At 33.7% G+C, this 11,412-nt stretch overlaps 1 protein-coding gene across 1 annotated transcript; it reads right to left on the bottom strand.

Annotated features, from left to right (window-relative positions):
- Positions 1-5,795: 5,795 nt before the first annotated feature.
- LOC147069738 (RNA polymerase-associated protein CTR9 homolog) lies at positions 5,796-10,515 on the bottom strand. The gene is made up of 3 exons (XM_085950516.1): positions 10,357-10,515; positions 9,868-10,106; positions 5,796-5,886 (listed from the first exon to the last, which is right to left on the bottom strand). Exons 1-3 carry the CDS (start codon positions 10,426-10,428, stop codon positions 5,802-5,804), a joined length of 396 nt encoding a protein of 131 aa, XP_085806642.1. The 5' UTR covers positions 10,429-10,515; the 3' UTR covers positions 5,796-5,801.
- Positions 10,516-11,412: the final 897 nt, after the last annotated feature.

The following is an 11,412-nucleotide window of genomic DNA, read 5'->3' as shown; positions in this document are numbered from 1 at the left end:
TTCAAAGTTGTACTCGATTTGGAGTGTGTGTGGATTTTCTGGCATTACTGAGATTCGTTTTATCTTTTGCCAAGAAAATTTGATTCCACGTTCATCCTAATCCCAATTTTTGGTTGTTGATTTCAAGCAATGTAGGCGTAGGGTCTCTTCCTACATGCTGATCGTGCTATTGAATACCACTAGCTCGGTGTATATACTGGTATTTTCTTGGCAGCCCTTTCAATAACACTATGAATCGAATCAACTTCATTCTGCGTGTGACCTTTTTCTGAAAAGATATGTGTTATTTTACAAGAGAAATTGGCCGCACAGAACATGTACATACAGTACATGAAATGGATACAATTTTTTCCAGCACGATTATCTGAAAAAAATATGAATTCTTTTATCCCTTCCGATACCTGTTGTTTGATGAAATCAAAGACACAGCTTCCAAATTTCACACACTCCTCTCACTCCAATTGATCCATGCCACATAAAACAATGATCTTGTTGTGATCCTAGATCATGAATACTGAGATTGTATGTGGCATACTTTCGTTTATGTTTATAGTATAGTTGTGCGGCTTCTGCTCTGGGATTTGTAAGACTTGTTGCGCAATAGGAACGTTTTATTTAAGTTTGCCTGCTCCTTGACATTTATTTTAACTTTCGGGTAATTTCTTTATTTTTTAAATGAGTATCATAATATTCTGCTTTCATAATATCTTTTTCTTCATTACTGCTCTGCTCATATTTCAAGAAAAAGTCACACTGGTCCTTCTTCGGAGTAAAGAATAATTAAATTCATTACTAAATATGCCTCTATATGTAGGTAGGTACATTGAATCAATGGCTACTGTCAAGCTTTTTCCTTCGTAGTCCTTTTTATATAGGTCAAACATCTTTGTTATATTTAATGCTGCATCCAAGTACTGCTTCGTGGTCTTTTTTCGGCAATAAAGGCTGCTTACTGTAGAAAAGCTGTTAATGTGATCCCTCACGTTTTGCTTCATGTGGTCGCTTACCGCAAATATCCTCTGCGACCCTCTGCTGTCATAAGCAACCGTGCTTGAATTAAGGTGGTATGAATTCTTTGCAGCAGTCTTAACCATTTGATAACGTATGCTCAATGAGTTTAAAAACAATTGGCATATTTTAATCTTGTTAAGATCTTCTGAAAGAAAATTTGAGTTGTCAGTCATTTTACGATGACTTCTTTCTCGACCTTCACTTATATCAATTGTAGTTCTTTTTTTTTATTAAATTCAACGAAGCGCTTCACGTTGATTATTTATATCACCTAAATTCCAAAACTGATGAAATATTGCAACCCTCTGTTCTTGGGTAATTTTTATAGAACAACCAAATTTGCATGTTTGAGGAGAGGGTTCCTTCATTTGACGCTCACATATTACATTGTTTTTCCAGTTTATAAATTCGTTTCCAGAATTTCGCTACTTTTTTATTACATTTCTGCGCCACAGAGCTTCATTACGATGTCTTTTCCTAGTCTTTTTTTCCCTGCTTGACTTGAGTTATACACCTCTAGGACAGGTGCTGAAAGTCGATTTACAATATTACCAATACCATTTTGATGAGTTTTCATCACTGTGTGATGATAGTGAATGCTGTGGTGGTTCATAGTCTGATACACTGTCGGTAGAAAATGGGTCCACTTTCCCATCATTATCAAAGGAATCAGATGTCGAAAGAACCTCTTGATCATCCATAAAATTATTGCAAACCTTGTCGATGATTACAGAGTCTGAAAATATATACATCATTGAGCTAATGTGCGGGATAGAAGCAAATTGCAGTTCTTATTTCAGTCAAGAAAGTGTTTATTTTTGTTGTAAAAGTGAACAATAAAACTCATAATTACCTCGTTGTTCTAATGTAAAGTGGGCCACTGTGGCACTGATTTCTCCTTCGTTATTTCGAGTCAGCGGGATCAATCGATTTGGTGTTGATTGAACTCCAGTCATGCCACTGATTTCGGTAGAAAATGTGTTAACTATCTCATCATCATCAACCGAATTAGATGTGGAAGGAGCCACTAGATGGTCCATAGAATAATTGCAATACTTGTCGGTAATTACAGCATCAGCGTAATTAGGTTGGCAGTTGACATTGACAGCGAACTAGTAGAAATAAATCCTAACTGCAATAGAAAGAGGCGATATTGCCAACGTGTAGGTGTACTTTTGCGTGCAGAACTAGCTTAACGTCAGTTAGGCTAATTTAGTTCCAAAATATTTTTAAGATTGAATTTAGGCTTGGAATGATCTAAGCTGATAACTTTTTTTATATTGATAATTCAGATACGCCTGTTCGGACTCCAAATAGAGAATCAAAAAAGGAATTTTTCTATCAAATAAAAAAAAGATCACAAAAAATCAGTTAGGCTAGTTCTGCAATAAGGGGACGAAATATTCTTAACCAGACAACTAACCATAATTCAAGTGGATGTATTAATAAATACAAACATTCAATACCATTAATTTTACCTCAAACACCATTTTAAAAACTCTATTTTAGAGTATCACACTGTCTTTAACCTTAGCGATAGGTAGGAGGGGCAAATATCCTAGTCTGTGGTCCCCCTTCAGGATGTGGGGTCCATGTTTTGGTGTATAAATTGTTTTACATGTGGTGTGTCACTGTCTTCTGCGAAAACCTGTGGTGTGTCTTGGGTGAGAAAAGGTTGCGGGGCACTGATTTACGTATGTAATAACCGGTATCGGTGCAAGTCGGTTTACAGGAAGCCAGGCGGGAACCGCGCCAATTTTCATTGCTGATTTTGGCAAAATTCATGAATACAAAAATGAAAACCTAACCTAACAAATAATCCAGTAGGTACCTATACCAGCTATTTTCAAAATTTGTTTGCCGCTGGCTTCCTATATACCGACAAGAACAACATACCTACCTACCTGCACTGTTTGAAAACACCTCAGAAACATTGGTACTTGAAAAAATATGACACCTGACAGGATTCGAAATTGTATACATCGAATTCTGGCCGATGTGCTTTACCAATTTAGTCACCAGTATTATATCCAATTACGGCATAACTAGCCGTAATGTGACTGAAGCTTTTTACAAATTATGCTAGTATTATTGACCTTTGCGGCTTGGTCAGAATACAATGGGACACAGCTTCCAGCGGTTCCATTATTCGAGCAGATATGTTTTAAAATTGTGTATGTTCATAAAGAATGTCACCCTCACAAATATTGTGATATAGTATATTCTATAAGATCCCTTTAGAGCACAGTGTAATTAGTAATATAATGCTTTCTGCGAATATTATTTAATAATATTTTATAACTTAACAGCTGAGCAAAGGAAAGGGTGAAAAAATGAAAATAAATTTATCATAAAACATCAATTATTTATTAAAATACTTAAAACTACCTATCTATTAAAAATCATCAATCCAAGAGGTACTTAACTGGGTGGTCGACTTAAACTTAAAAATGTAAGGAGGTGTAACATGTAATTTCTTTGCTTGGTCTAAATATATTACAATAAATCATCAATGTTATAAAGGAAAAAATCAATGTGGGTAGGTAGTTACATAGGTAAGTATTAAAAGTAATAAACTTCTGTGACCAATCAAAACGTGGGCGGACATTCTTCTCAGGATGAGCACCATTGTGTAGAGTAGAGAGCCGTTACACGGCCCAACTCATCTGGCTCGTAGCAAAGCTATATTGGCTTCCTGGAGTCGATTCGCATACGACACTGCTCGGGCCATGTAAATCAAATCATCCACATTATGGTGAGCGTGGAATTTGTTTAAACAATTCTCGTACTGCAAACAAAAAACCATTGATAAGATTAAGCAAACGTGTACAGAAATAACACAGAAATAAACAGAATATTACTTAAAAGTATTTGCTGTATAAACGTATACATACTACGTAGTCAACAATTTATTGTTTTTACATTTCATTGCTTGTTTGACCATTAGATGGGTGAGCAGCACATTGCATAGAAAGCCTTGGGGCATAGATAGCAGTGGTGAAGGGTGGAGGTAGGCTGTTAAGAACTGCCATAAATAGTGCACATTAAACTTTGTCAGTCATGCATATTTTTTTCATTGAAATAAGACAACAACTTACAGATGGTGTTGGGTTAGTTTTTTTAAATTCAATTAAACCCTGCAAAAACAAGTCTTTTACAGATTAACATCCACATAGACTTTTTTGAAATACACTTTTTTATCCCAAATTGCTCCATGAGATTTAGTCGACCAACCTTGTCATATAGATACACATATTTCGGAGCATGAATTGGATCTACAATATGGCTGCTGCTCTATATAAAGACGTGCTTGGTGAATTGTGAATCTGAATCACTAAACTGTTTTACAAGTTTCACAATGCAGATAATAAACGCCTCTTCTCTGAAGTGTATATTGATCTATCTAGTATCAACGATGAAACAAAGACAGATGACAAAATGACTAAGATGGTTATACATAATTATTATATCTTTAAAAATGAAAGTTTATGTCTTGTATATTAATAAAAAATGGGATGATATAACTGCAAATCAGACTGCTCTAATTAAATCCAAGCTTCAATGTCATCTGGGGAATTGATCAGTGACTTTCTTGAGATGTGCACGAGCTACATCTCGTTAAGATTGAAAGTTGATGTAGCGTATAGGGATCCAAGAATTTTTATTATCTCGTAGTTGTTTGGTTGAGCCTTTATGACATTTTCGAAACATTGGGAGGCCCAGTGAAGGAATAATTGTTGAATACAATAAAACAACTTAATATATTTATACATTGGCTTTGGATGAATTATTTTAATTCGCCTACTTACAGTATTGACAATAATAATTACAACATTATATAGACTAGAACATAAATTTCAGTCCTTATGCTTGATAAAAAAAATAAGAAAAAACTCAGCAAAAAGTTGGATGGCAAAATTAAAAAGTGGGCACGATCCTCAGCCATGAGTGAACGACCAAGAAGAAGGATGTATGTGGCAGTGAAGAATTATGGACCGAGAAAAATGGAGGAAGCTAAGGAGGCCTTCATCCAACTGTAGATCGACCCCGGCTGATGATGATGAATTGTTAAAAACTTATTGTGTGAACAAAACAATTATTGTAAAGCAATTTTCTTAAGTGGTGAATACCAGGTCATATTCTATTATATACAAAATTTGATTCATAGATAGCATAAGGATCTCTTCGAATTTTCATACTGACATACTAGTACTTTTTAATAGTTTAAATTAAATTATAGATTCTTCAAGATGTTACACAAGATTTAACAATGAAACATTCATCAATCTTCCATACATAACTCGAAACAGGTTCAGAAACAAACCAAATTGATAAAAATGTTAGAACATGACATGGGAATCAACCCTAGATCTATCGCATGCCAGCTGAGTCAGCTTGAGAAGATCCAAGATATTTCGAATAGGTATTTTACTGAGGCTGTTCCAAATTAAATATTTTCAATGAAGACTTACATTCTTAAATCACGTCTATTATTTAGGAATATCAACTGTTAAGCTGTGGACCCAATAGGTTGAGCAAACCATCATCTATTTCTTGTAAAAAATATCTGTTATGAGACCTCTTCGTGAGGCAGCCGAGATCCACATCAGATTGTAGGGCCAGTAAAAAATATATTTTTAACTGTACGCCTATACAAATATGATATAAAATATACATACATTCTCTGAATCCCCTCGATAAAATTATATACATCTGCTCGAGGCCAAAGTGGGGCAGGACAAATGCAGAAAGCGCAAACTGCGTAGCCTGGTCGTGGTGTCCCGTGCAAGTTAGTAACAGCTCTCCGCACACAACCCCTGATTCTCTGTGTTATGGAACGCACGCAGAGTCAGGTACTGGACTTGGATTGCAATCCTGAAAACAAATAACAAAACAACTGAATGAACTCAACTGAGAAAAATTTTCACCCTGCTGAATTAAGTGGATACACAAGGAGATTGAAATACTATTATGATTACTAGATAGATGGAGCAACGAGATCTTTTTAAAATTTATGTAGAAAGAATTTTATTCTTTTCCTCATAAATTTCATACTCATGTGATATATGAAATTTACATTATGTATGTAATTTTATTAATCAGACATTATTATAGGTTCATATAATTTCTTCATGTTTTCTTTACAGAGATTAAATGGTCCACATGCTGAGCGTAGGTTAAAATGGAGCTTTTATGGTATATTCAGAGCATAACCCTGGACATTAATAAGACGTTTTAGATAATCAATTTATATAATTTTGAAGCCTTATTATCCTCTATATTTATTTTAAACATTTGATGACTGTATAAAGTATTTTTATTACATAAAATAGTATTCTTTTAAACTTCTCGCTCCAATGTTTTAGAATATAGTCAAATTTCAGTACATCCATGTGCAGTGGTGTTAATATTTTTAAGATTCATTAATTTTTAAACGCATTTACAAAACCATTAGTAAAATTAATGTTAACATTATATTATAGTGACATATTTACGATAAAAAAATATATTTAATAATCTTTGTGATTTATATCTTGATTAATAATCTGAATTTTATTATTAAAAAATTGACACGATTAACACATTTAAAGATAACTAGCTGAGCCAGCTGGCTCTCGCCAGTCTGTCTTGCTAGGTCTTGCAGACAGCTTAGCGTCCTAATGTATGGTATTGAATTTTAATAAAATTGTGAGGTATGCAGAGACGGCGCCGTTTGACATTTCGCTGATTTTTCACTTTTACAATTTGCAAGTCGTTACTTTCGATATAAATTTGGCGTCATATGCAGAGTCTATTCTGGATTCACCATCCCAGGCTGCTAGACCTAGCAGAATAGCAGGTAATTCAATAATATAACGTTTATATTAATCTCACGCGTATCCCCTTGAGGTAATAGATGAAGATTAGCCATATAACTATTAAATTATTTTGTTTAATTGTCTAAAAAAATGCTTGCAGCTATAGAATAATATTTAAAAAAACAAATTTTGAATTAACATTTTATATAATGTTTCCCGGTGCGGGACGTTCATATCGAAACAAATGTTGATAAAAGAAGGAACTCGTAGATCTGAGAGGAAGTAATTGGGTTAGAAAGGACTTCGTCTATATATGTATTGATCCAAACTGATTATGATAATGGCATTATAAATATTTAGGTAGATATATGTATGTATATGTTACGCCTACGTGTGAAATTGCGTATTACCTACATGAAATCGGCTAAATTTTGCCTATTTCATAAAAATGCAACCCCATTGCCTTATTCATGAAATAGGCAAAACATCTGTCGAGTGCGTGAATTTGGCAGTAATTTTTCTGCCTAGTTCATGCATAGGGCAAATTAGATATTGGCGCTCCGCTCCGGTGGTGTTTTTTCCAAGTAAATCAAATTTGTGAAATGCTCATGCATTGGTCAATATAGATAGTGGCGCTCCGGTGGAGTTTTTTGCAAATAATCAAACTAACCAGATGTCAAATGTTATTGATTATATAAAAATATGCCTATTAATGACTACAATGACGTTCATTTCCAATTACTATGCCCAAAAAAATCTAGAACTATAATATGATAACGGGAGAATTTTATTAAAAGGTATTTTCGCGATTTGATTTGAGCTTTGGTATCAGGCAATAGTCGATTGTTTGTTTGTGATAGTATGATTAAATTTGATAGTTTGTTGACAGGTGTTAGGTAACCTTAAAATGGATATTCAGTTGAATTCAGAATTACAAAACCTAACCGAACCTAATAATAATATTATAATATTATGTCCAATTATAACTAATAAAACCATCCGTATTAAATTTACTTTTTCTACTGTCATGTTGACAGTTTAAGAATTCTATACCCTGCCGAATTCACGTACTTGGCAGATAATTTGCCTAATTCATGAATAAGGCAACGGGCTTGCATTTTTCATGAATTTGACAAAATTTTGCCGATTTCATGTAATACGCAATTTCACAAATTCGGTTCAGTTCAATTCATAGAACAAAAAATAGTGGACTCAGCTTAGAGAGGCCTTCATCGAGCAGTGTATTGATCCGGTGTAATTATGATAACGATGAAATGAATATATTATTATTATTTAAAAATGTTTGATAAATGCAGCAATGTATATAAGAGGAATGGAATTAGTTCTGAGACGGCTATATCGAGTAGTGGATCGATCCTGGTTCATGGTGATAATGAGGATATAAATGGGTAGGTACATCAATTTTGATAGATATAGCAATTCATATGACCAAGAGGATTATTGGAATAACCTTCACCCAGCATGGAATCTTAATAAGCATAGTGACACACATTGATTCTTCTATATAGTAACCACATGGATGCAAATAGTGGATAATAATATGACGTAGGTACTTCATAGTGCGATTATATGGGATGAAATGATCATAATTGACTTTTTTAGTTGTCTATAAAGCATGAATTTTTCTTATATTGTGTAATAAAACGTTTAATTCAACATTATATAAATACTATATATTAATAAAATTGTAAAAACCTTGTGTATTTATTACGTATAGTAAACGTCATTTTTAATTTACCTACCTACGTTGTCTATGAATATGACAGCTAAAATAAAAGTATTTTGTCTATGGTTCAAAATAAATAAAAATGCATGCGTAAATGATGCTCCGTCAATATTTTTTTAGGATAATTTGATTAATCAACGTAGTTTTAATCTTTGATCATGATGATAATCGTTGAAATGTGGCCTTATTATTAAATTTAAATAAACTCATCGAATATTGTGAAGAGGCAAGGCAATGACGTACCTATTAATACATTGTTGTGTGATTTGTGACAGCCAGGAATTTTCGGATTAAATATGGGCAAAAATATATCTATAGGAAACGTATTTCTGAAAGTGATTGACTATTGTTTTTTTATGCTCGTTTATAGAGACATTAAAATATTATATTTATTATGCAATTAACGTAAACATTAACAATAAATGTCTTGATTGAAATTGATTATTTAATATGCTAATAGAAATGTCACATTTTTCGATTATTTCTGCAAATTCTAAATTTGAATTTTGACACGTCAAATGAACTTGTTTATATCACAAAAGAAAACAATTGAAAATCAATCATCTATTATTTCAGTTTGACAGATAAATAGCAGTGACGTGGTTTTAGATTATATTTTCGTAGTAATTAGTGAGGAAATATGTATTTATTTCTTGTTCGTACGCCAATGTGCTACTTACAGATTTGAATAATTTTGTGGAATATTAATTTAGATATTTTGCAATATTGATTATATAGAAAGAATTAAGCGACATTATAATCGATTTGCGGTAGACGAAAGGCAAGATGCGAAAATGTATGGTGACGGATGTAAAACGCGATTTAAAAACGATAGTATCTGTGATTGTGTCGAGTTTTATCAGATTGTGCCCGATTCAAATGGAAGTAGATTCGGGACTCTAAAAATTGAAGTGAATTCCTTTAATAATCAACAAAGTGGTATTTAAATAAAAAAGTTGACGTATTTTCCAAAATCTCTTAGGATAATAATATATAGGAGATTCTAAAGATACTAATTATAAGCTATGTCTTTGACCATTCAAATATGATAAACATCCTACGAATAATGTTTGAATTACAATAATTATTGACCTAGGAATAAGGTACTTAGTATTTTTTTGAAATACGCCATTTCTATTGGCATTTCCCAGTGGTTAAGCTACAACATACGGCCGTAGCCATAATTGGCAAACGATAAATGAAGTAGGGAGTAAGATCATGGTAACGCGCGTGTTTGAACATGTACCGATTTAAAAAAATATTTTTTTTTCGGTTAGGTTAGATTATGGTTACAATGTAAGTATCCCAAACCTTGCTTTATCCTGATTATTTAGCTTTATAAAGCAATGGCCCATGCCGAAACGGAGAACAGCCAGGCGGTTGGAGTTGGTTTTCAGAGTTTCCCTGTAGAAGCCGAGAGCGCTGCGGTAGTCTTTTTTATTAAAAGCGATGTACACTTTCCATTCAACACAAAATTGAATTGAGCATCCGCCATCCACCACTTTATTACCCTCTAACAAGCACAAGTATGCTCGGCCCAAAAGATGATTCTGCTGAATCGAGATGATCTGCTGATATGAGAAAAAAAGGCAGCTGTAGGTACAGCATTTATGCCAGTAAATAAATTTGGCTGTTGTATAATGAAAAATCAGTTGTTTTCATTTTGTTTTTCCAAGTCATGTTTTGAATGGATTGAACTTGTAAATTGTAAAGTTCACTTCATATTATTAAATATACTTAAATAAATTTGAACAAAATTTGACTAGGTTGAATAAAATAGGTAATGAAAGTGGGTCTTACATGATCGTACTTGATGATTTTGTCGGCAGTGGTGTATACGTTTGTGGCTTTGGTGAACAGATCCCGTTTCATGTTTTAATTCTTTTCATGGTTAGCTTCCTGCACGCAGTATGCGGCGAGCATGTCCAGGCACCGCATCTGATCTTCCTCTGAGTTAGATTAATCGATGTTGGCCGCGGTTAGTGCGGCCCGCATCCAAGATTTTGATGAAGTCATCAGTTCTTTTTGTTTACGTACGGCACCTGTATAGAATACAAACATTTATATGAGAATACGCAATTTGAAAAAATAAAAGGACCCTCGCAAACGATGCCAATAGAAATCAAGATCCGACAGGTCCCATCCATTCATTCAAATATCATTCTCTCTGAACATAAAAATGTGGATAAAAGTGGTTGAAAAATTAACCCTGCCTACATCGCAAAAAGGGTTAATGTTGTACAACATTTCTTTCCAAAACGCTAATATATAATATATATTATATTGTAGCAAGTAGTTAAATATTAACTTTACCCACATTGCAAAAAAAGGGTTATTCAAGATTTTTGAAAGATGTCTTTGACCTATTCTGCAAAACTTGCCCACTTTATTATTGTGATATTGTATGAAACGGTGTATTATCATGGTACTTATATCAATGTATACAAACGAGTAAGTTTTAATACCCGCTCGGTTATTGTAACTTGGTTTCTATGGGGCACTATTTCTTTCAAAAAGTTTGAAACGTCATATGGTGAGCAAGGTCTTTTTTCATTGAGGCATAACCATAATAGATTAAATTGGACTAGAAATCATGCATTCTTGCACGCCAATCGAGGTATCGGGAAGATTCTACAGGTGTCACTCTTAGCACAGCTATGAAAAACGCCCAACGTTCGGTACACCATGGTATACGCTCGACTATGTGTGTCGAGACGTGGTGGTTGGCGATGGAGAAAAGCAAACACCAGAGAGTAATCATTACCCATAAAAATTGATTAAGAAAGTATTCATTTACCAGTTATTTAGTATAATATTAATATATCTACTCAAAAAGGTTCGCCATCCCGATTATAA

The sequence above is a fragment of the Rhyacophila brunnea genome, unplaced genomic scaffold, assembly GCF_057557595.1.
Source record: "Rhyacophila brunnea isolate RB1 unplaced genomic scaffold, BYU_Rbru_1.0 scaffold_23, whole genome shotgun sequence".
Classification (NCBI taxonomy): domain Eukaryota; kingdom Metazoa; phylum Arthropoda; class Insecta; order Trichoptera; family Rhyacophilidae; genus Rhyacophila; species Rhyacophila brunnea.
Note: the sequence above shows the minus strand (reverse complement) of the source record. Positions and strands in the feature narration are given on the sequence as shown.